This window comes from Helobdella robusta (genome assembly GCF_000326865.2).
Source record: "Helobdella robusta unplaced genomic scaffold HELROscaffold_10, whole genome shotgun sequence".
Classification (NCBI taxonomy): Eukaryota; Metazoa; Annelida; class Clitellata; order Rhynchobdellida; family Glossiphoniidae; genus Helobdella; species Helobdella robusta.
The window spans coordinates 5,019,450-5,046,246 of record NW_008703571.1 but is presented as its reverse complement, the minus strand read 5'-3'; the positions used below and the strand labels follow the sequence as shown (position 1 = coordinate 5,046,246).

The 26,797-nt window shown below is 32.0% G+C and overlaps 3 protein-coding genes across 3 annotated transcripts in view; 1 reads left to right on the top strand and 2 right to left on the bottom strand.

Moving 5' to 3' along the window:
• Nucleotides 1-5,262, bottom strand: part of HELRODRAFT_190075 (hypothetical protein) — a gene marked incomplete at its 5' end in the record, with an annotated part of 8,295 nt that extends 3,033 nt beyond the window's left edge. The window contains 4 exons of the mRNA XM_009012164.1: nt 536-752; nt 813-3,142; nt 4,555-4,703; nt 5,224-5,262. Of these exons, the coding sequence (XP_009010412.1) occupies nt 536-752; nt 813-3,142; nt 4,555-4,703; nt 5,224-5,262 (2,735 nt within the window). The remainder of the gene's footprint in view (nt 1-535; nt 753-812; nt 3,143-4,554; nt 4,704-5,223) is intronic.
• Nucleotides 5,263-11,774: 6,512 nt separating this feature from the next.
• On the top strand, nt 11,775-13,915 carry HELRODRAFT_167018 (hypothetical protein; the record flags this gene model as incomplete). The annotated part of the gene is made up of 5 exons (XM_009012163.1): nt 11,775-11,840; nt 12,192-12,360; nt 12,935-13,073; nt 13,555-13,796; nt 13,857-13,915. The coding sequence occupies 5 exons, from the start codon at nt 11,775-11,777 to the stop codon at nt 13,913-13,915; spliced, it is 675 nt and encodes a 224-aa protein (XP_009010411.1).
• A 4,664-nt stretch (nt 13,916-18,579) lies between these two features.
• HELRODRAFT_71441 (hypothetical protein) overlaps nt 18,580-26,797 on the bottom strand; it is a gene marked incomplete at both ends in the record, with an annotated part of 14,549 nt that continues 6,331 nt past the window's right edge. The window contains 4 exons of the mRNA XM_009012162.1: nt 18,580-18,675; nt 20,765-20,991; nt 21,178-21,355; nt 21,664-21,833. Coding sequence (XP_009010410.1) covers nt 18,580-18,675; nt 20,765-20,991; nt 21,178-21,355; nt 21,664-21,833 — 671 coding nt within the window. The remainder of the gene's footprint in view (nt 18,676-20,764; nt 20,992-21,177; nt 21,356-21,663; nt 21,834-26,797) is intronic.

Genomic DNA, 26,797 nt, shown 5'->3' with positions numbered 1-26,797 from the left:
GAGAAATGTTGTTGTTGTTGTGGATGTTGTTGTTGATGTTGCTTGTTGTTGCTGTTGTTGTTGTTGTTGTTGTTGTTGGTGTTGTTGTTGTTGTTGTTGCTGTGGAGACAAAAGTGGTGATGAAGAAAAATGTTGTTGTTGTTGTGGATGTTGTTGTTGTTGATGTTGTTGTTGTTGCGGAGACAAAAGTGGGGATGAAGTGAAATGTTGTTGTGGTGATGTGCGCTTTTGTTGACATAAATTATGTTGTGAAAACAGATTTTGTTCTTGATTGAAATGTTGTTGCGATAAAAGATAATTAGGCAACAAGTTTTGTTGCTGAGTAGAATAATGCTGCGGAGGCAACTGTTGTTGATGGCCTGAATATTGTTGTCGTTGTTGATTTGCATGTTGTTGTCTTGTTGAACATTGCTGTGGAATAGAATGTGGTTGATGAGTTAAATGTGTTTGTTGATAGAAAGAATACATTGGGGGATAAGATGATCCGCTTGTTTGAAACATCTTTTGTTCCTGGTAAACAGGGGTGAGCACTGACTGTGGTTGCCTATCACTTAAAGATCTATGCTGATCAGTGCTGTCATTTTGATGGTTGGCTTGAGATGTTGCTGATATAGCAGAATTTGAATTTGTAAAAGCTAAGCCTTTCAAACCTTCTAGTGATTCACATGAATTTAACTTATCATCAGCTTTTTCATTTCCACTAGATGAACGAAAGAGATTTTGTTGTCGAAAGTCTTCATTTTGATTTGATCCTGTTAGTAAATTTATGTAATTTTAATAAAAATTTGAATTGAAAACAAAGCACAACTTACTTAAAGACAATGTATCGCTGCATTTGTAATTATGGTTGCTGTTTGTAGCTTTTGGTTCAATGTTAACATTTGGAATATTTTTTGAAAATGATTTACTATTGATAGTAACTTTTTGTTTCATATTTTCCACTGTCCTCAAATCAGGCACCGAGAGTTTTCTTCCAGCTGTAAGTATTTTGATTTTTGAAGTTGTGTTGCTCATCAACTTGTCATTGATGCTGTTATTAAAGTTATCAACATCATCAGTGTTATTATATTTTTTTTTATTATTAACGATGGTGCCTCCTGATCTTATGTTATAACTTGATATGGGCACTATCGATGCTGAAAATGAAGAAGATGCTGTTAATGATGTATAATGAGATGATGGTGATAATGATGATTGTATGTTATTAGATGATGACAATGATGAAGAGGAGGAAGAAGAGGAGGAAATGAATGAAGATGAAGAAACTAAAGATGTTGTGTTTATAGACGATGATGAGGTTACAACGGACACATTTAATGCTTGTAATTTTTCAGATTGTTTTGGAGCGTTTTGCCACGTGTCGACTTGATTTGCAAAGTTTGCTGCAAATTTAGAAATAATTTTATCAGATTTTTTATAGTTATCGATGTTGCTATCGAATTTTGACCGGGCTGAAGCAACAACACTCAAACTGTTCGATCTAGTCCTCTGATTGGGATTAATTTTTTGTTGTATGGATGACGAAGAAATATGTGGTGTTTTAGAAGTCAACGCCCTTCCAAACGAGTTGGCCGAAACTTTATTGTTTGTCATTTTTGTTGATGTCGCTGGCAACGTTGATGACAATAATGTCGGGACTATGGAAACAAATGCATCGGCGCTCGTTGACGAAATTTTAATTGCTGGTTTAGTAATTAAAATTTCCGACACTGAATGAGCTAAATTTGTTGAAGAAATTCCGGCAGTGGACGTTAAATTATTGATCTGAGGTAGGGCTTTTGAGTTTGAGTCAGATGTTGGCATTTGTCCTTCTTCAGTCAACTGCGTTTTTGATGTAGAAATTGTTGAATGAATGGAAGCAGAAGTCGATTGTGGTCTTATGTCGGAAGAGGATATAGAAATATTTTCATTTTTAGATTTAGTTTGGATTGATATTTTTTGGCTGGCTTGTTTGCCGTATGAACAACGATTGTCATTGATATTGGCGGTCCTTGTTATATTGGCGCTATTCGTCAAACTACCACAAATAGAATTTGATCTAATGAATAACTTTGAACTTTTTTGAAAATTTTTAATATCATTGACATTTTTGTTGAATGCTTGGATTGAAGGTTTTATTTGTATCTGCTGCCTTAAGCCCACCTGCTCGCTTGATTTGCTACCAGTATTTTGATTTGAGGGTTCATTAATCGATTGCTGGTGATTTGTGTGTACTGGTGTACTTTGACTATTTGTCTTGAGAGATGACCGAGAAATTTGTGATTGAGCAGTTTTTAGGGGAGATTGTAATTGAAAACCGCTTGATTTCAATTGTACGGTATTTGATCTCGGGTTAATTATTTGCTGGCCTGGAACAGTTAATGAAAATCTCCTTACGCTAACTTTGGCTGCTACTTTTGGAACAACAATTTGTTTCTGTTTAAAATCGTCCGTCGTTAAATTAAATAGCAAGTTTGATTTATACCGAGGTTGCTCAGACATGCATCTTTTTCTAAAAACAGGTGGAACAAAACCTCGGAATATAGAATCGACATCTGTTGTGCGATTTTCTTCTAAATTTGTTTCATTAAGTGGCGCTTCTGTTATAAATGGATTATTTTTAAATTGTTGTCTTTTATTACCAATTTCTTTCAAAAATGATTTTTGAGTTTCTTCAAATTTCTTCAAATTATTTTCACGTCTAAGTTCTTCTTCAAACTCTTTGTCCTCAATTTCATTTGAAATCGATAAATTTTTCAGCCTTGTAGGTATAATGTGTCTTCTTTCAGTGCTGCTTTCTGTTTTGGGATTTCTTTTACTTTTTCTACATGGCGTGGATGACACTGGCGAATTAGCGGTAATTTCTTTTATTTTATTTTCATCGCAGTCTGAAGAAAGTGATCTATCGTAGAAAGAGCTGACAGTCTTGGTTGGGGAATTTAGATTTGTCTGAATAAATTTATGGGAACCAAACAGTTTAACTTGGTGTGGTTTCACAGGCTGGTTTTTTGGAAGGTGCTGAATCGATCCAGTAGACTGCCTGCGAGTTACCACTAAATTTGGATTTCCAGAAAGTTCTGAAATTTCTTTTGCATTCAATCTTCTAACTGACTGTCCCATGTTATCAAACAATGCTTTGACCTCCGATACACTTTGCATATTTCTGGTCAATAATTTAGAAGATTATCAGTATTAATGTTAAAATAACTAATATTCATATTTTAATTTTGCTCAATCTTGTGAGATCATCGTACTAATTTATATCAGCTAATATTATAATTTTAAAAATATAAGATCAAATTGTTAAAAAAAAGTTATTTTTCTTGAATTTGAAAAAATTTTACACCAAAACAACAAACAAAAAATATTCAGTAACAGCAATGCTTTTCACTAAATGAACATTTACAAAAAGCTTACTTTATTAATGAATAAAAAAATAAATTTGAGTCTTTATCCCTTCAGCTCAGAGATACAGCATCAAACTAGTGTAGCATATCCGCATTCACCGAAATGGACTTGCGTCTTTTATAAAGTTCTTATTTTAGTGTCAAAATTTTTTATTAGGTGCTCAACTGAGGTGTAAATCAAACCTGGCTGGAACTGAGCAACACGTGAATGCTCCGTAGTGTTTCCATATCTGCACATTATTACATCATTCTTCTTGAGAGTTAAGCCAACTTAAACTATCAATACATTCCAAATATAATTATATTCAAATTTTTCTGAATATGACATCTAAATTTTCGTCTTTCATGATTTAATTTTGTTCTAGTTTATTATGGTTAATCTTACCTAATGTGCAACTGCTCTAGATGTCCTCAACAATTTCCTATGATCTAAAAGAGTAAACTGAAGCACTTTTTAAATATTTTTGAAGCTGTACTAAAAATTTTGCAATTCTTCAATCCTTTTTCAAAGTTGAACTGGTTTTAATTTAAAATTTTGTATTTTTAATATATATTTGCTTTATTTCTTAAATAAACTAACAAACAGTAATTTGTTTCAACGATAGAATCGGCTAAAAAAATAAATATCGATTTCTATCAATAATATATTCGTTGTTTAACGTTATTGCAAGTTTTTATTGAATATTTTTCACACAACAGTCATCATTTACAATAATTTACACTCAAGTTTTCAGATCTTCTTGTAAGCTCAGTTTGTGAGCTTCATGTTAAAAATTAATGTATATATATATCTTTTTTAAAAATTCAATTTCATTGATCATTCGATTAGCAATATAAAAATCATGTTTAATAATATATATTCGAGGTAGAGCGCGGCGTGTCAAGCTTTCATCATTATATTTTATCATTCGATTAAATTTATTATTTAATTTTTTAACTTTTAGTAAATTATTTTTAATCATTTTTAACCCATCTACCTAACTCAAAACAATCGGATGTCAATTAGCAGAACGTGTTATTAAATTCTTTTTTGGTAGCTACCTTTTAATTCACTATGTTCCTGATGGAGTACAGACTTTAAAAAAATTATCTATGTTGAACATAAAGCACATTGTTAAGCAATATAATGCATACAAAGAGGTGGATAAAATGCTGGAAATAATGAAACCTGAGTACGAGCAGACAGAGCATGTCGCTGAGGTCTGTGAGTGCGGTGACCATGAAGTGAGTGAGTCCTTCGCAGCAGATGTTGTTCACGCACAGGATCACATCTCCTTCCACTAAACCTGCTTTGTCCGCTTTGCTGTGCTCACGTATCTTCAATTGGGTCGAAAAATATAACTTAGCAAACTTGATTCATTTATTTTATTATATAAGAGGTGTATTTTAGAACAATTTATTTCCGTATTCTAATAGTTCCGAGCGATGGTCCTTTAGTAATGTTAACTTCAATTTTTTGGTACAACCACCATATAACATTGTTGATTTTTTTAAAATACAGCATTGCATTTTATAGCCCTAACATAAAAATTTTTCAATGCTGTTATTGGAAAGTTAACGACGAAAAAGGTAATGGAAGCACCCACGAAACATGCAACCGTAGCCGCTAAGCAAAATTGAACTATTTCCCTAAAAAATTCACTATTAGAATTTATAAAACGATTATTTCACGCGTTTTATTAAACTTCCACATTGTGGAATGAGCGAACCTTCAGACGCCAAAAAAATTTCAAGCTGCAATCCTTACAAGTTTTATTGAATGGTTTTAAATTTTAAATAGCCCTCCTCCAAGGCAAATTTTCGACTGTGCCTTTTTGTAACTTTCATTTTCAATAACGTTCCCAATGAGTTCAAACAACTGTTTGTTCATGTACATTTTGATTTATAGACTTTTCAACATGAAGAAGAAAGAAGAGAATCCGATAATTAGCAAGTTCTTCGTGTAAAGTATGTTTAGTTTATTCATGATAGTTCCCAACAACGAAGGTTATCTTGCAGACAATTGAAAATAAATAGAAAATATTTTAGCACCATGTTCTCATGGTTTGCTCGTGTGCGATCGTAGGTACAGACGACGTTGCTGCATATTTAAGTACTTGAGATGCGAGTGTTGTTATAATTAAAATGTTAAATATTATGTGTTGCTTGTGTTCTTGTGACATAAAATAAAATTTTGTTGAATTTCAAGATGTTTAAATTTTTTGACTTGAAAACTTAATAGAATATATAAACTAATAAACTTATGTGTGCAATTAGACGTATGAAGAAATCAAACATACACACATGTACAATAGACTATATATATATATATATATATATATAATATATATATATATGTATATATATATATATATATTTATATGCATACAGCTGGTGAATGAATAAGAAAGAAAACATTGCAACCGGCTGCTTGCGTTGATTTGTACGTGCTGTTTGTCGGATGGATGGATGGATGGATGGATGGATGGATGGATGGATGGATGGATGGATGGATGGATGGATGGATGGAGGGATGGATGGATGGATGGATGGATGGATGGATGGATGGATGGATGGATGGATGGATGGATGGATGGATGGATGGATGGATGGATGGATGGATGGATGGATGGATGGATGGATGGATGGATGGATGGATGGATGGATGGATGGATGGATGGATGGATGGATGGATGGATGGATGGATGGATGGATGGATGCTTATTAAATTAATCTCCACGAATGCTTTACGTTCCTGCATCTACTTACTACGCTCTTCAAAAATTATTCTAAATGTTACGGTTTTATTATGCAACGTGCTGGAGTAATGTATCTTGGCGTAATCATTATTAAGTGTATATGTTATTATTAAAGTGTGCATCAAATGAACCTAAATGTCTGCTTGCTGTTTAGAACATTTTATTTTTTCTAACGTTTCACCGGTTTTAATAAATAACAAACTTGCAGGAAAAAATTAAAAGTTGTTTTTGAATTATAGAAAATTATTTAATTTTGATCGGTTCCGCTCACTTTGCCACACTTTAACATAAGGTAGAAAAATATGAGAATCCACAAATACTTTAGAAATGGCGAAGATGTGTTCATCTTGGGGTAGGGCAGTCAGTCTGAATCCCAGTGGGAGTCCACCTGGAAGACTGACAGTCACCTGCTTCGAACTCATGCTGAGCAGTTTGTGATGCCTCTAATGCTGATCATATGAAGTTTCTTTGTTGCAAACAAATTCACCTTCAGAAAACAAATTATTAAAGTTCATACAGTCAAAGTTGACCCGAAATATTTTCGATTATTTAAAGCTTGAAAGCGGGGTTAATTTTAAAATACACAATATATGTATTATATGTGTGTGTGTGTGTGTGCGCGCGCGTGTGTGCATGTAGGCGCACTTGTGTGTGTAAAATTGTTAAAAGCTAAGTCTTGCTCAGAATGACTAATTTACCATAAAAATACATAATTACATTATCAATATAATTGTCCTAACATTAAATCAATGATAAAAACATTACAAATAATATTTGATAAATAGTGATTAGATTAAAAGAATAATTGCAGGTGCGACTTAATAACATTCATTCAGAACGCGTTTACAACAACCACAACTTTATCACTTCTGAACTGAAGTCAACTCATGAGCAGCGTTGTACAACAAATTCAGCAGTACAATACGACAACAATGAACTTTGACCATTTAAAACCAAAAATAAAATGGATTGAAATAATCCAATAAAAACCTTGAAAGCCAACCAGGCGTGTGAGGCGTTCTTCTACAAAAGTTAACTTCTTCAAATACGCGAAACTTCAACATAGCAATCTTATGATGCTAATTGATACACAACGCCCACTATACTTGCATGTGCAGCATGAATGTATGTATTTTATATATAGATATGAATGTATGTATTTTATATATAGATAATAATATAAACAATGTCTATACATATATATGCTTAGACTGCGTTGAAATAAATATATAATACTTATAAAATACATTTATAATATATAATTATAACGTATATTTAAAATAAATATAAAATTAATAATAATCAACGGCTTTTCGGCGTGGTTTAACTCGTAGTTCAGTTTTTCAATTTTTCTAAACCAAAAGTTTATTTTCGTTTTTTAGTTTTTTAAATTAAAAAGAAGCTTTTTAACTTTTTGAAAAAATTTTCATACAACGGAATAAGATTATTTTTGGCCTAAACTGGCCTCATCAGAGTAGTTTAAACGGTCAGAATGCAACATTGCTTGCATGGTTGTCCCTGTTCACAGTTCAGTTATTGGTGGTATTAAAGTTGATCGTGTATTTCTTTATGGCAGCATATTGTTGCTATTTTGTTAAACACTTATTGCTTGTTTGAATTTACCGACAAATAAAGATTCTAAAATTTTCAATTAATAACGATCATTGTTGAAATAAATCACTTTTGTTTTATTGTCTAGAATTTTTTGTAATATCCTATTAGGTAACCTTTGACCGTTTCTTGTTGTTTGTGCATGGCTAGTCGTCTCGTCAGCGTTGTTAAAGTTTTCCCGATGTATTCAGAGTTTTGGTGGAAACAATCGCCAATATTGCATTTAAATGAATAGGTCAGGTGACTACTTTTCCTCTCAGAGACTGGTTATTTGTTTGTGTTATTCTGCATTACTAAGGAAGATGTTTCTCTGTGGTAAATCCCAATTTTCAGAGTCTTTAGTGTATGACACTTTGACGTTACTTTCAATAATCTTTGCATTATCAGTTTATAGGCTAATGACATGATGTATTATTATTATTATTATAAATATAGTTTATCATTGTTCCAAGTTTCTAGGCCTGTTTTATTTACTGACAAATTAATTAACTCCGTCATTAAATCTACTTATGCCATTTACTGTGGTAGAAACAATCTATGACCATTCAAATATTGTATCTTTCTGCATTTGTCCTAGACAATGAGCTGCAAGCTTTTATTCTATTTAATTTTATTTTTTTATCGTATATATTTATTTATTTATCGTCACTTAATCTCAATAAATCATTCGAACTCATCATTCACAATAGCCATAAGAAAATAACATTACCTCCAAGAACACTCATCAATCACTCGCACAAACCAATTAAAAATATTAGGCATCACATTCACCTCCACACTTAATATAGCACCTCTTATCAATCACATAATCACAAAAGGCTTTCAAACATTTCACGCACTCAAAACACTTCGCTCATATGGTCTCAGTGGCATCAAATTATTCGACATCACTGAATCATTCATAATCTCACGCATCAAATATGCAGCTCCCTCCTGGTCGGGTTCTGCTACACAACAACAAATTCAGCAAGCTACAATATCTCATCAAAAAACTAATTCGCCCTAAGCTATTTATAACTGCATCATATCTTACCGTCACTCAGATATTCAACACACTCGATTCAAGACTGTTCAAGAGAATAGAAAATAACAACATCCACGTCACACATCCTCTACTACCACAAATTAAAACAACAACACACAACCTTCGTCAACGCAAGCATAACTATCAAGTCGCCATCCAATTTACATATCAGGAAAAGATCTTCATCACAAGACACCTCAAACATATTAACACTCAATAATACTTTATCATTCACACAACTAGTTTTTATTTATCGATCACCTCACTTACTCACTAAGTCATCATCTAGTCTATTAACAAATTACCTAATTAATTTGCCTTTTTATGCCGTTCAATCAATCAATCAAATCAATCAATTAGCTTATAAAGCACTATTTTCGCGATGTTCAACAGCGCTCCTCAATAAATTTTGAAAACAGATGGGTCTTTATTTTATTGTCAATTTATTTTTTTATTATTTATTATTTATTTGATTCTATTTTATTTTACTATCGATGTTTAAATATTTTTCTTTCTCCGTTTTTTATTTATTTATTTACTTATTAGTTTAATTTTATACTACTGCCTTGCAACTGTAACAGTTTCTGCGTCCTTCACATCCTGATTTTTCAAAGAATAATAAAAAAATTATTGTCGTAAAATTAAATAAACAAAGAAATAATTCATTTTAAACAAAGAAATAACATTGTAGAGACAGGGTATATATATATATATATATATATATATATATATATATATATATATATATATATATATATATATACATGTGCATTTGGCTACAAACACAAATTATCAATTCGAACATCGAAGATGGTATAGGAATACCAAAAAAGCTTTTCCGTTCTATCATGCTTAAAATAAATAAAAATTTTGGTTTTGAACTCAAGGAATTTGACGATGATTAACGATCTACTGTTAGAAAAATCGAAAAATTAAACAAGAAACTAACTAACACGGTACATGATGTGATTTTCCTCAATAATTGCATTTCTGACAGTCTTAATCAAATATTAATTTTTCAATTTCATTTATTTACTCAACTGACCAGAGGGTTACAACGGACCACTTACTTAGTGGGAAAAACAAAATAAAATTAATTACAACTGAACACAATGACAAATAGAAAAACAAATAAAAAACATTGAAAATAAATGAGTAATCATTTCTATCATTGTCGTTCAGGTTACAAATGGATAGATAAGGCTAACCAATACTAGATAAAAGGTAAAATAACTAGTCTACAGACATTTGGTCCCTATTTTTTGGGAAATTTGGTCCCGATTTTTTAGAAGTTTATTTATTTGGACGGTCATATATTGATTTGGACGATTGGTCCCTAAAGACGGTCGGCCCTAAATTTATTTGGACGATTGGTCCTTCAGGACGGTTGGTCCTACATTTAAAAAGACGGTTGGTCCTATATTTATCGGTCCCAAGTTTATTTATAAGCGATCGGACTATATTACTTTGAATAAAATATAGACACAGCTCAATGTTAATTGCATCTATATATAGAACTCTCGTGAAAAAGAACAAATCGATATCATTTGTTTGTTTTGTTAAATTAAACACAACAGAAATTTAAAAAAGTTTGGTCCCTAAGACGTTTGGTCTCTATTTTTTGGACATTTGGTCCCGATTTTTTGGACGATTGGTCCGTAAAGACTGTTAGCCCTAAATTTATTTGGACGATTGGTCCTTCAAGACGATTAGTCCTACATTTAATTAGACGATTGGCCCAAAGACGTTGGTCTTATATTTATCGGTCCCAAGTTTATTTATAAGCGATCGGACTGCATTACTTTGTAAAAAATATAGACACAGCTCAATTTTGATTGCATCTATATACAGAACTCTCGTGAAAAAACAAATCGGTATAATTTGTTTGTTTTAATAAATTAAACACAACAGAAATTTAAAAAAGTAAATGTCCTTAAAATTAAAATTCCTGTCTTAAATTCCGTGAAACAAATCGTTTTCAATTGAAAGTCTCGTAGGTAATCGACTCGTTTAATTCAATTAAATTCTATACAACTAAGCTTAGAGTCAAATGTTTAAATATAAATTGCGACTAACTTTTACGAATAAATTTAGGATGAAAGTCTTGAAAGACGATTCGTCCAAATAAATATAGGACCAACCGTCCTAAAGTCGGGACCAAAGGTCCATAAAAAAAAGAGACCAAACGTCTTAGGAACCAAGAGTCCAGTTCTACAGGCGTTTGGCCCCTAAGACGTTTGGTTCCTATTTTTTGGACATTTGGTCCCGATGATTTGGACAATTGGCCCCTAAAGACGATTGGCCCTAAATTTATTTGGACGATTGGTCCTTCAAGACGATTAGTCCTACATTTAATAAGATGGTTGGTCCTATATTTATCAGGACCAAGTTTTTTTTATAAGCGATCGGACTACATTACTTTGAATAAAATATAGACACAGCTCAATGTTAATTGCATCTATATAAAGAACTCCCGTGAAAAAGAACAAATCGATATCATTTGTTTGTTTTGTTAAATTAACAACAACAGAAATTTAAAAAATTAAATGTCCTTAAAACTAAAATTCTTGTCTTAAATTCCGTGAGACAAATCGTTTTTAATTGAAAGTCTCATAGCTAATCGATTCGTTTAATTTAAAAAAAATTGTATAAAAATAAATTGGGACTGAATTTTACGAATAAATTTAGGACCGACCGTCTTTGGATCAATCGTCCAACTAGATTGAGGTCCAATCGTCCGAATATATTTAGGATCAAAATCTTGAAAAACCAATCGTCCAAATAAATATAGGACCAACCGTCTTAAAGTCGGGACCAAAGATCTAAAAATAGGGACCAAACGTCATAGGAACCAAAAGTCCAGAGTTCTACTGACGTTTGGCCCCTAAGACGTTTGGTCCCTAATTTTTGGACATTTGATCCCGATTTTTTGAACGGTTGGTCATATATTGATTTGGACGATTGGCCCCTAAAAACGGTTGGCCCTAAATTTATTTATACGATTTGTCCTTCAAGATGGTTAGTCCTATATTTATCGATCCTTCAAGTCCTACATTTAATTATACGATTGGCTCAAAGACGGTTGGTCTTCAATTTATCGGCCCCAAGTTTATTTATAAGCGATCGGACTATATTACTTTGAATAAATTATAGACACAGCTCAATGTTGACTGCATCTATATATAGAACTCTCGTATTAAAAAAACAAATCGGTATGATTTGTTTGTTTTAATAAATTAAACACAACAGAAATTTAAAAAATTAAATGTCTTTAAAATTAAAATTTCTGTCTTAAATTCCGTGAGACAAATCATTTTTAATTGAAAGTCTCGTAGGTAATCGACTCGTTTAATTTAATAAAATTCTAGACAATTAAGCTTAGGGTCAATTGTTTAAAAATAAATTGGGAATAAATTTCACGAATAAATTTAGGATGAAAGTCTTAAAGAACTAATCGTCCAAATAAATTTAGGACCAACCGTCCAAAAGTCGGGACCAAAGGTCAAAAAAATAGAGACCAAATGTCTTAGGAACCAAAAGTCCAGAGTTCTACAGACGTTTGGTCTTTATTTTTTGGACATTTGGTTATATTTTTTAGACGGTTGGTCATATATTGATTTGGATGATTGGTCCCTAAAGACGGTTGGCCCTAAATTTATTTGGACGATTGGTCCCTAAAGATGGTTAGTACTACATTTAATCAGACGATTGGTCTAAAGACGATTGGTCCTATATTTATCGGTCCCAAGTTTATTTATAAGCGATCGGACTATATTACTTTGAATAAAACATAGACACTGCTCAATGTAGATTGCATCTTTATATAGAACTCTCGTGAAAAAAAAACAAATCGGTATATTTTGTTTGTTTTAATAAATTAAACACAACAGAAATTTAAAAAATTAAATGTCCTTAAAATTAAAATTCCTGTCTTTAATTCCGTGAGAAAAATCAATTTTAATTGAAAGTCTCGTAGGTTATTGACTCGTTTAATTCAATAAAATTCTAAACAATTAACCTTAGGATCGATTGTTTAAAATAAATTGGGATTACATTTTTTGAATAAATTTAGGACCGACCGTCTTTGGATCAATGGTCCAAATAGAATGAGGTCCAATCGTCAGAATACATTAAGAATCAAAGTCTTGAAAGACCAATCGTCCAAATAAATACAGAACCAACCGTCAAAAAGTCGAGGACAAAGGTCCAAAAATATAGGGAGCAAAGGAACCAAAAGTCCAGAGTTCTACAGACGTTTGGCCCTAAGACGTTTGGTCCCTATATTTTGGACATTTGGTCCCGATTTTTTGGACGGTTGGTTCTATATTTATTTGGACGGTTGGTTCTATATTTATTTAGATGATTGGTCCCTAAGACGATCGGTCCTAAATTTATTTGGACGATTGGTCCTTCAAGACGGTTGTTCCTACATTTAATTAGACGATTGGTCCAAAGACGGTTGGTCCTATATTTATCGGTCCCAAGTTTTTTTGCAGACCTATTTCCTGTTTTGATAATGATAAAATATATACTCCTCACAAATTAGAATTTAAATGATTAACAGAACTTACAGGATGGCTTATACAAAGTGACTATCAAATTAGGAAAAGTTATAATTTATAAAAATTATCCACATCCAAGCAAAAAATTTAATATTGACATTGCAGCATGTGACATAAAATACGAATAAGGATGTGGTGCATCATTAGGGGCGTTAGTGTTAGCGTTAGGGAAAATAATTATTTTTAATTGGTTTTATTTGAATTTAATTAAGCCAAGTACATTACCTTTTTAGACTTTTACAAGACACGGTGGGCAAATTTGCGCTAAATATATCAGAAATTTCGTCTGCCAATAACGTTTTATGTAAGAGTCACGTGACATTAGAGATGCACAGAATGTTTGGCATGTTCGGCCAAAATTTGACATTCGGTTTCGGTCATATAATGTTAATAATAATGATTATAAAACACGATTGCTTCAAAGCACCTGGAGCCTGCATCCGAGAGTATATGTTTTTTCAGCACAGTATAGAATGTATCTATATATATATATATACATATATATATATTATTGGTAAACCATTACCCGCCATAGGCCAGACGTACGTTTCGTCTCTCACGAGACTCGTCAGTAGCCTGCCGAATAAGGTTTAAGATAACACAACTCAATTATTGTAACCAAGAAACTCAAATTGAGGTGTCGCGACCAATAGGTAAGAACAACATCTCGTTGTTACAAGGTTTAAGAACCCATTCAGTCGCAAGAGGTATTATTGGTAAACCATTACCCGCCATAGGCCAGACGTACGTTTCGTCTCTCACGAGACTCGTCTATATATATATATATATATATATATATATATATATATATATATATATATATATATATAATGCGTTATAAAAAGCATATTCTATTGTAAATAGCATATTACGCTAAAGGGTCATTAGCATATTTTCTGCTAGCATATGTTCATATGTGCTGCTATGGGATAATTAGCATATTATTCGTTAGTTCTATTCATGAACATCTATATAATATACTATATAGAAATCTATGGTTCTATTAAGCCATCGGGTCTATCACCGCTCTTCGTAGCTGTTGAAACTTCTTAATTTGGACAAAAGATTTTATATAATCTCGATAGCATAATGGAACATTTACGTAATATGCTAATAGACTCTTAACAGCGCATATGCTAATTATTCTGTTGCAAAAATTATTTTAGTAGCACGGATGCTAAGTATGATGACCCCTTAACACAAAATGCTATATACCATGCAATGTGTTTTTTATAACGCAAAAGCGAATATATAATTCGCTCAAGGTTGACCATGACATGCTTCAGAAAGAAACTTAAAACATTTTTGTTTTCATTACAGTGATATCTTAATTTTTTGAATTGTTCTATAGTGTTTTTTTGTAATTGTGTTGAATTGTTACAGTTTTTTGCAGCCAGACAATTATTTCTACGTTTAACTTTATTTTAATGAGGACATGTTTAATCCATGGATATTATATATATCCATGGTTTAATCTTATGTTAAATTTTTTGTTATTTTATTTTTTGATGACGCTTTTGAATTTTAACTAACTAGCGCTAGATAAATTTTTTGATAATAATAATAATATATATACATATATATATGCACTATATATATATATATTATGAATATGAATATGGATGAACACGATTCGCCTACTTTTTCCACTAACTTGTTTATCATAAATAATAAAATAATTTTTTTCAAAATTGTGGGCAACGATTTTGGCTGATGGCGTGATGTTTTACTAAGGTTCAATTTTGATATCAGAGATTGCCGAGGACAATGTTATGACGGAGCATCTAACGTTTCTGGAATTCATAATAGAGTACAGGTCAAAAACTTAGAAATATCGCCGTCTGCAATGTTTGTCCATTGCAACAACCACAATATTAGTTTGGCATTTCAAGATGCAATTTTTATGATGTTAGAGTGCCAGAGATGCAATCCATTTTGTAAAAAAAACTTGCAACCTTTATCAAAGAATCTCTTAAACGTTTAGCTTGTTATTACTTTTTTCAACAAAGTAATACCACAACAAGGTGGACTATGCGTATATGTAGCATCAAGAGCGCTTTAAACAACTGGACATCTTTGCTAAACTTTTTTGAAAATTTAAGTTCTGCCAAAAATGAATGGCGCCAAATGTGCTGGTTTTCTCACAAAAATGACATCATTTCATATTTATTTTTTGTTGCGCTGTTTGGTTCTCATATACGATTAATTGGAAACTAAGTCGAACGCTTTGCAATGTCCAACATTGTCTATGCAAAAGTACGCAAACTCATAGAAAGTCTAATGCTATCGCTTCAACACTAAGAGAACCGATCCGATGAAACCTTTTCGTATTTTTGGTTAAATACCACTAATGATACAAAAATATTAAATATTACGATTCAAGTTTGCCACGGCATCGAAATCGTCGGAAGCGTTTTACTGATGGTAACAAAAAAGTTCATGTATTTGATACTTCGCAATTTTTAAAAAAAATGTGTTTAGAGATCGTAGATGCCGCTATCTCTTCACTTGACGGTAAATTCAATTCCGATGGTTTCAAAAAATTTGCCGATTTGGAATCAAAAATTTTACATGCAGAAACAATTGACAGCAGACACTTAAATTATATTGCTGAATTATATCCAGAGGTGTCAAAAGACAAATTACATTTTAACATGTTTCGCGATATTTGTAAGCAACGAAATTTATCTATTACCTCAGTCACAGACATTGTCAACGTTTTAAAAGATACTAACGAACACGGTTTGAATGAATTGCTAGAACTTTCTCGACTTATTAGAATATTTTATTAGAAAGATCGTTTTCCGTCCTTCAGCGCTCAAAAACTTATTTACGTTCTACAATCAGTCAGCTAAGGTTAAACCATTTGGCCATACTACATCGCTATAAAGAAAGCGCAACAATCTTTCAATTGAGGACTTATACAAAGAATTTACTTCTCGGAATGGTTTGCGAAAAAAATCGTTTGCAACATGACTTTATTCAAACCAGATATTTGTGTTCGGGATATATAAAAGAATTTCACTATTTACATTAAATTGTTTAAACTTTTTACTTTTAAATTGATTAAAAATTAAAGTTTAAATTATAGTTTGACAAAAAATAATAAATACAACTTTTGAGTTCCCCCAATAATTTGAACAAACCGCCACCCATGTAACAATATGCTTAGTATACCCCTTACGATCATCTTGTTCTCACTTCTTAACTCGTATTAAACACTCTTTTGCTAAACTTGCATTTGCTTTTTCTGGCCCTTTTCTCTGAAAATCTCTGCCTCCTCCATCACTTACGAAGTTCAGAGCGGATTTCAAATAACACTTGGTTATAACTGCCATCTTGTAACATATTTAGTCACTCAGTTACATGGTTACGACATCAAGCTAGGTAACCAAACTCGCAGCAGCATTCTGAATGCCATAAGTTTCTTATCACACCTAAAAATTATAACAAATTTTTCTTCATCTCAGTAAAAGATGACGCCCATTTACGACATTGTGCACCGTTTGCTTGTACGAGCCTTCCTGCGAACGTTAGAAAGCGATGAAGAATAAAAATAATTAACAAATTAATCGATTTATTTGCAATATAAATTATTTAAATACACATAAGATATATAACTAACTGAATTTTTGATCACACAAATTGCCTAAAAAGAAAAAATTTTAAAATAATTTAAAAACAAATTTAAAACTTTTAAAAGGCACCTGTTTTATGAAGGTGAAATGGTAAAAATTGTTTATATGAACTACATAACGATAAACTGTAGTTGTATTTTAAGGCAACATTAAATAAATATTTACGCAACATTTACTAAGACAATTTATAAATTACAAAAGTAGATATATCTGTAAAAACATATGCAATCTTTAAAGCATTATTTATAAACACAAAATAGGCTTTGATTGCATTGAAAACAATTTTGCTATAAAGTAAATTCCTCAACTTTGAAAACAAAATACAACAGGCATTGAATGATTCTTGAAAAGTGAAATTTATCAACCATCAGATGACTACGAACAGACTTGAATCCGCCTCAACTGTAATCGACTTTTACAAACTTTTACAAAATCTGACAACGAATCACGAGAGTCTCTTAGATGTGTGACAGCGGTAAGTGTTGATTTCAACTTTAGTTTTCTATGTTGTCGAGAAATATAATTAGAATAGAGTTTTCGTTTAACAGTTGAAGAAACAGACTTCAATGTGCTTTTAAGACCTGAGCTTAATGAATTCTCTTCGTGAATACTTACGAATTTATTTAATCGTTCATCCACAAAATCATCACCATCTGCATCTTGATCACTTGATGAGGAGGAAGGAGAATCAAATGTAAATTTACCTGCACTATCCACCTCAGGTTCCTGGCCTGTGTTGTCATCAAAAACTTTGTCATCTGAATGTTTATTCTCAGCACTATCTGATGTTTCATTGTATGTACCGAATTTTCTTTTTTTCAGGTTAGTATATGACGACCTGATAGAAGTCTCTAACGGGTAAGTTATTTTGAATAAAGCTTTGTTCTCTGATGAAAATGAGTTGAGTAATGAGAACTGTGCACTTTCTTTCTTAATAGATACTTTTGAACAGCTCAAATTCACTTCATCAGAAACTGATTTGAAGTTGGACTCTTTAGGAGAAGAAGAGGCACTGACTGTAGTGTCTTTGTCATTTATAAAACAAACAGGAACCTGAGGAATAATATTATCACCAAACAGAGAAGCATCTTCGTTCTGTGATGCTGATTTGCATATTTCAAAAAGACTGAAAGTGTCAACACTAAGTTTGCCATTGTCATCACTCATGTTGGTAGATGCACAACTGGGTTCATCCAAGATTGGAAACTTGTCCATTTTCAAAGATACTAATGATGGAGAAGTGCAAGCAGAACTTGTTACCGATTCATTTAAATTTTTTATCTTTACAAATGAAGATATTTGAGGCAAAGAAAAAACTTTTGCATTAGACTGTTGAGCAACATCCCCAGAATTGAGATTATCATGATTATTTAACATCTTATAATTTTTGCCAAAATAACTCTGGTATAATGAATCAAACACAGGAGTCTTTGTTAAGCCATTTGAAATATTAAAGTCAGACGACGTGGAGCTAACATCTGAACTGCTGATGGCAACTTTGTTATTCTCATCACAAATCTGAGCCATTGAAGAAATTGATTTAGAAAGATTATTTATATTAATATTCCAGGAATCCGATCTGACCAAATGATCATTGTCAGTATGTTCTGATTTGTCTTCTTCAAACAACACGACAATGACACTGGTGTTGTCAGCCCTGAGGTAACGATCTCTACACTTCGCCATAACCACATCAATCAGTGCCATCGCTGGGTCCTTTGTTGACCCGATTACCTATCAGGTCAGAAAAAATTATTATCGTTCATTATAAACAGTGATGTAAAATCAAACCATAATAAACTTTTAAAGTTACAAACCGACAAATTTAGAAACAATCAGTTAAAATTAGACAATAGGAATGTGACTTTTTTTACAATCATAAATTGCATGGCCATAAAACGATGAACATTTATGAGAAAAATCTATAAAAGTTATTTGATTAAAAAATTTCATGCATGAAACGGTTTTAATGTTCATAATTATAAGAATTTTACCCATTTTTTTTATTTACATGCTACTAAGCACTAAAACAAATTAAAACTGCTAACTATTTAAGTTATCGTCATTAGAAAAATCAACTTTAATTCGTCAGGATTTGATCAAATTTTGCAAAACGTTTGCACGCTCACAGCAATGATTGCTTCATGAATTTTGTGAGCATTGTTTATGTTTGGATTGTTTATGTTTGTTTTATCAATTTGGTTTCCTAGCAGGGAAATCAACAATTGATGCAATTCACATCCTTCGGCAACTGCAAGAGAAGTACCTCGCAAAGCATCAACAGCTATCACACATTTTTATAGACCTTGAAAAAGCATTTGATCGAGTTCCCCGTGAAGCAATCAGGTGGAGTCTAAGTCGACAACTTATTCCAGAATATCTTGTTCGACTTGTGATGGAAATGTATACGAATACTAAGACTCTCGTCAGCACAACGGTTGGAAACACAGATGCATTTGACATCGGCGTTGGAGTTCACCAAGGCTCGATTCTCAGTCCACTTTTACTTATAACTGTGATGAAAGAAATCACAAAACCGATACGCACTGGTGCCATTTGGAATCTAATATATGCTGATGATAATGTTTTAACAGCCACGTCTGAGCAGAATGCAGCACAGATGTTTGAAGATTGGAACACCAGACTCGCTGATCATGGATTCAAAGTCAACATCAGCAAAACCAAAGCAATAAACACTAGTGAACCCATCCATTCCACAGCTACTGGACGATGGCTTTGTTCAGTTTGTAAAGCTAGTGTAGGTAACAATTCAATCAAGTGTCAGCAGTGTAACCAGTGGTGTCACAAACGTTGTTCAAAAATAATTGGTACTTTATCTAAAGTGTCCAATTTTGTTTGTCCTGCTTGCATCAATCCACAACAACCAATTCGAAATAGCACTGTTTTTGAAGCCATTAAGGTAGAGAAAGTCACATCGTTTCAATATCTAGGGGATGTTCTGGATTGTACTGGAACAGCTGAAGCTGCCGTTCGAGCACGCATACGTGCAGTCTGGAATAAATGGCATCTCCTTGCTTCTATATTAATGCGGCGTGACATCCCACTACCACTACGATCAAGACTTTATAAACCTGTGATACGTCCGGTCCTGTTATATGGTGCAGAAACATGGCCAATGACAACCAAACTGGAACAACAACTTCAATGAACCGACATGAAAATGCTCCGATGGATGCAACGAATTAGTCTGAAGGACCACATCAAACCTACCGAAATCCTGCGTCGTGCTGGTTTAGATGATATCAAGGACGAATTATTGCAACACCGTCTGCGGTGACGGTGGTTTGGTCATGTCAAACGAATTGGAAACAGTGTTATAATTTCTCTTGCAGATGTTGCAGAAGTACCTGGCACACGTCCCAAAAGCCGTCCAAAGAAGTCCTGGTTGCTAACAATCGAGCAAGACATGAAAGCTCTAAATTTAAATGAAATGGATACAACTGATCGTCTAATTTGGCGCAGAAAGTTGATGGCAAAGAACTGTCCTACCTCGAGGAACCGGGACTCTGGACGCAAAACGAAGATTGATTGTAATAAAAGACTATTTAACGCTAGAAATTTGGTAGATTACAAAAATTACTGCATTAATTATGGTCTTTTACCAGCATATATATATATATATATATATATACACATTCTACATGCTGGTAAAATATAAGTTTTAGGTGCATGGTTCAGAAATTAACCTAGAACCTTCAAAACTGTTAGCCAATGTAACATTAAAAATATTTTCAGCCATGCATGCAATACTGTCGAATAGAAGAATAACCTCATCATAAGAAACTATGTTCAACCAGGAGAAAGAGTCGTTTTTTAATTGAGACTGATGTGTAGCATTGAGAGATTTCATGACGATCTTGATAGTTTCTGTTGCAGAGAGCACATTCCAGAGACCATCCGAAGCGAGGATGAGGCATTTCAATTGAGAGAGATCGATGTTATGGACTGAAACATCGGGTTCGGGAGAGACAGAGTACATTTCTGTGCTTTCGTTGTAACTCCACAAATCACCTGTTTAATTGGTGTATTTCAGTCACGATCACAACAAAAATAAAATTATGAAGAGAAACAAAATCATTATTTATGTCATCAATCATTGTTACAAGTTTTACTATACTAACTCAAAAACAAAATAACCATATTTTGTAACCATAACAGTTTTTGAGAAAAGAAAAATCTTAAGAGTTAGCAGCCAACCTAAAGATCTGGCAACAGCCAAGAATGGAACACAATCTTTGGAAGAAACTTTTTTGTTGGGCAACTTGATGGATCTTTCTCGGCGCCACACGACCCTCGGGACCCCCGACTTCAACATCACCTCCCCCCCAGACATTTCTATTCGTTGCCTTTCCTTTGGCAGGTCAGGTTTATGGTCCTAAACAAATTAATATTTACTCAATTGAAAATAATGTAAGTTGATGTTTAAAAACTATATCACTCATTTCCAAAATAGACACAAGTGTTGTCAGAGACTTCTTCTGATATTTCTTGTCATGTGACTCAGATCAAATAGCAATTTCCAATTTCAAGTTTTATTCGGGAACAAATTTTTATGCATTAATTCAGTGATTAAATGCCATAAATAATTGTAAACAAGCTCAACAAAAAATTGGTATTAATAAAATTATCAAAAAATTAAGACTTAATAACAATAGAGATTAATATTTATATCAAAATTTGAACCGTAGTTAAGACTCTTGCTTTCCAAGTGAGACCACAATCTCCTTGTTCAGCAAGCATGACAGTTGAGTCCCCGACATGAGCGACATACAGTTTGCCTTTGCGAATCAACACCATGCTGGCAGTTGTCCCGGATGTACTTGGCAGGCCATGCTGAGTCTTTGGCCACGTTCCTAGAATTTACAAAAATATTTTTAAAATATTAGATAACTATTTTCAAGAATATTGAAAAATGTTTTTGTCATTCTAAATATTTATTTCAATAATTAATTATATTTTGATTTTTTGTTAGCAGATGAGGGACTATTAATAACTTGTTTAAAAGCTTATAAATTTTTAAATTAATTATAAAGATTTAGTACAAAAGTCAACAGTTGGTTGGTGAAATTCAAAGTGTCCACAAAATTTCATTCTTCAACTTAAAATGTTTAAAATTAGACATTAACAAATTTTTTAATTGCAATGACAATATTCCTTTATTTCACCACGTAATCCAGAGGAAAAAGTATGACTTGAAACAAACCAAAACACACATAAAAAATACATCATGTCCACGCCACACAGTAGATATGAATCTTTCTATTTGGTCAACTGGATATCGTAATGCAAGTTGAGAGATCTCATCATTACATTATGTATTAGGCAATGTCCATGGTAAAATCTGTTGCATAAATTCTGAAAAATTACTAAATACGTCCGTGGTAAGCACTGCACTGCACTTTTTTACTTTGTCAGCAGTAAACATCAGTGCATATATTCATCAAAATTAACTAGGCATGCAGTAAAAAATATTGCGATATGTTTTTCACTGAGTCTATGGTAATAACAGTTGCATAGAGAATAAATTACAAGGTCCACGGTAAATATTGTGGTTCCTCTGACAAAACACATCATGTTTATAGCCATATTTTAAGTTTCAGAAGAAGTAATTGATGATAATGATTCTATCTAAAATGATGATAATGGTGATGGTAAATCTAGCGGAAATAATAATAACTAAGGTACTGATAGTAAAGATGCAAAGGGGTATAATAGTGATGATGATAATGATGGAGATGAAAATAATTCAATCAGCGGTCGAGCCAGTAATTGTATTAACAAAAATGGAAATAATAATGACGGCGAGGATAATAATTGTAATGGTAATGATGATGGTGATAATGATAGTGGTTACTCGATGAAATATAAAGCTAAGACGGTTAACAATTTTTTCCTAAGAGATGATCTCAAAATTGATTGTCTAGATGTTGAAACTTTAGCCATTGAAATTTCTCAAAAGCGCAGGCCTAACATTATTGTTTTTGTCATATAAAAACCGCCAATTTATGATGCAATTCTCATCATCGATCAGTTAGTAAATTTAATTAAACTAGTAAAAATTTAATTGATAAAATCGTGTATATAACTGGAGACTTCACTATTAATGTTCTTCTTTGATGAGTGTGGTCTTTCGTTTGCATGTCAGTATGGGTTTAAAAAAGATTGCTCTACCGAGTTAGCAATCTTAGATGTAATGCAACATGTGTAGAAAAATATTGATTTAAAGTTATCTACAATGGGTACTTATATAGATATTTCTAAAATATATGATTCCATCAATCATATATTTGTTAAAAAAGCTTTGTCACCAGGTAATTAGTAGTCTAGCGTGTAGTTGGTGACAAAGCTATCTAAATAATCATCATTAATATGTAATCTACAAAAATATTAAATTTAATTTGTTACCAATAGATAGTGAAGTGCCACAAGGATCCATACTTGGTCCACTAATATTCAACGCATTCATTGATGATTTAGCAAATGTTAGCTCTTCCCTTAAATTTGTTATGTATGCAGACGATACTAGGATAATAGCAAGAGGCAGCTCAGTGCAAGAAGTCGAAACTCTCGTGAAAAATAAACTTATGCATTTGTCTAGATGGACGTCTTGCAACGATTTGAAAATTAATATATTCAAAACTAATGTTATTCTCTTTTGGCCTAAAATCGTAACTAATTCAAAAATTATTCAATAATTTATAATAATTGTACTTTAAATAGAGTGGAAAGTATAAAACTCTTGAGTATTATTATTTCAAATAATTTTAATTGAAAAGGTCATATCTTATATATTTAAAAAAATGTCCAAAAATGTAGGTGTTATATTAAAGATGTTATTACCTAAACATATTCTCTCATGTACCCTTATCTCTTATATGGAATTATTATGTGGGGACATTTGAATAAATGTCATATGTCAGTACTGTTTGTCAAAATTTTTTCATTAAAAATTATTATAATTTTAAAAAATTTGACCACATTTTGTCCATTAATCAGTTGCATGTATTAAGAGTTTTATTATTTTTCTATAAATTAATTGTTTTAAATATGCACCCTCAGTTTCATTCTCTTTTAGTGACTTCATCTCCGACCGGTGTTGCGTCATATGCTGGTTTATCCTTCCATTTTATCCCATACTGTACTATTGCATTCTAATTTTGTATTAAAATTTGGTGTAAGGTTGTGAGAATGGCTACCATTTGATTCGACGTTGAGTATCAGTTTGGGAGTGTTTAAGAAAAGGGTATTTGAATTGTTGCTGGCTAATTATTTTGTGTAATGTTTGGTTCTTGTATAAGTTTTAATATTTTTCCGTTTCCAAATATTTAATTGACTTCTTCATTATTTTAGTATGTTTTGGAATTGTTTTTCATTTGTGTAGAGTTTTTAGATGAAGTTTTTTTTTGGCCGACCATAAATTTGTTAAAAGCTGATATAAGCCGTGCGAACGAAAAAGTATGTTCAAAACTTATTTTTTAAGCCAAATATTATTTTAAAAAGTATTTGTAAAAATTTCCATTACTTACAATTGAAAATAATTTTTTTAAATAATTTTTAAAAAATTTTGTTTGAGCATCGTAATTTTAATATATTGTTTTTATATATATATATAATTTTAATATATAATAATATAATAATATATATATATAATTTTAAGTATATTGTTTACGTTTATCGTATTATCGCTCGTAAAACTCGTAAAACCGAACATTTAATTTAACTTGATTTAAATTAATTATTTATTTGTTTCTTTTGTGGTAAATATATCTCGTTAATTGATTGCAAGTGATGGAAAGAAAGAAAAAGCCGAAAGACACAGTTTCAGAACTGAAGTGTACAGACAATGATAACTTGGGATTAAAGTTATGTGAAGAATGCATGAAATGTAATAGGGAAAAGCTACAAATTTTGGTTGAAACAGAAAAGGCTGCCAGTTTGGATTTTGGACCATCATTGGAAGTTTATAAAAGTGAAATGCGAGACATTACACATTCCATGATGTCAAAAATGGAGATTCTTGAAAAAGCCATATATGCACAAAATGAAGAATGTTCAGATTTAAGAAAAAGAATGGAAAATATATCTATAATTTCTTTAAAACAGTTGGAAGATAATGAGAAAATAACTAAAAAAACAGTTGAAAAAAGTGAACAAGTGTTAATGAAATATTCAGAAGCTGTAAAAGGGAAGGTTGACACTCTTGCGACAGATGTTAAAAAGATGCAAAAATCCATTTTAGATACAACTACCAAAATAGATATTAATAATGATAGGGAAAAAAAAAAAAATAACATAATATTATATAATTTAGATGAGAAGAAAAATAACCCCAGGGTATGTGTTGGCAAACTGTTGAAAGAGATTGCTGATATAGATTCTGAGTCAGAAGTGGTTGATATATCCAGGTTGGGTAGAAAATCAGAGGAGGCCAAACCAAGACCAGTTTTAGTACAACTAGCAAGTTTAACTACCAAGAATTTGTTGCTTGCAAACTGTTTTAAACTGAGAAACTCAACATGTTTTAGTAAAGTTATAATAAATCATGATCTATCTAAGGAAGACAGAATCAGTAATAAAAAAATTCTTGAAGAGAAAAAAAGTGAAATTGCTGCTAAAGAAGATATCACAAAGTGGATTTTCAGGTTAAAAGGCAAACCAGGAGACTTTCATGTGATTGCTTACAGAAGGCAAAATTTAGCATCATAAATAATTTAAGCTGTAACAACAACAATAATTTAAGTATAATTATGTCCAATGTTGATTCTTTAACTAACAAGTTTGAGGATTTAAAAATATTTTTGCAGAGCTTGGAGATTTCACCAGATTTGATAGTTTTGAATGAAGTAAATCCAAAAAACTTTAGAAATTGTAGAGTTTTATCTGAAATAAATATGAATGGTTACTCCATCATTTCCTCAGGTTTTGCTGAAGTCAACAAAAGAGGTTTGGTGTTGTACTATAAAAATTCAATAGTTGTTTCTGAGGTTGCCATGAAATCAGATTTCAAAGAACATATTTCTGTTAAACTTGTGATGTCCAAAAGTATTTTAAATATTGTTTTTATTTACAGAAGTCCAAAGTCTGATGAAAAAAACAATAAAAATTTGTTATCTTTGTTAATTGAGGGTCTTTCATTAAATGGTGATTTCCTAATGTTGGGTGATTTTAATTTTCCTGAAATTGATTGGGAGACATTTAGTTGCAGAGGAAGTGATGAAAAAATTGAAAATGAATTTTTGAGTATTCTGAAAGATAAATTCTTAATTCAACATATTAACTTTCCAACAAGATTCAGAGATGGACAGGCAGCAAACATCCTTGATCTGGTAATATCAGCTAAAGAGTTGGTCCGCAACATTATGCATCATCCACCTTTGGGTAATAGTGACCATTCTATTGTAGAATTCAAAGTAATAGGTTTCAGATGCCCACCTGAGAAATACAAGAAAAAGTATTGTTATGATTCAGGAAATTATGAAAGTTTCAGAGAGCTTCTGTCACAAGAACTTGATAATCGAACAGGTCAGAATGAGGATACTGAAGAGTTCTGGAAATTTTTCAGAGCTAAATTGACTACAAATACTCTACAGTTTGTTCCTGTTAGAAGTAATAACAACAATTATAAATTTAAAATGAGCAATGAGCTAAAAAATTTAATCAGGGAAAAGCGATTGATTTGGAGATCCATTTATAGATATGGTGATAACAGATTGGAAGTTTACCGTAAAATTAGAGAAAAAATAAAAAAAATAACCAGTGAATTGAAAAAACAATCTCAGGATAGAATTGCCAGTAATATAAAAATAATCCGAAGTAT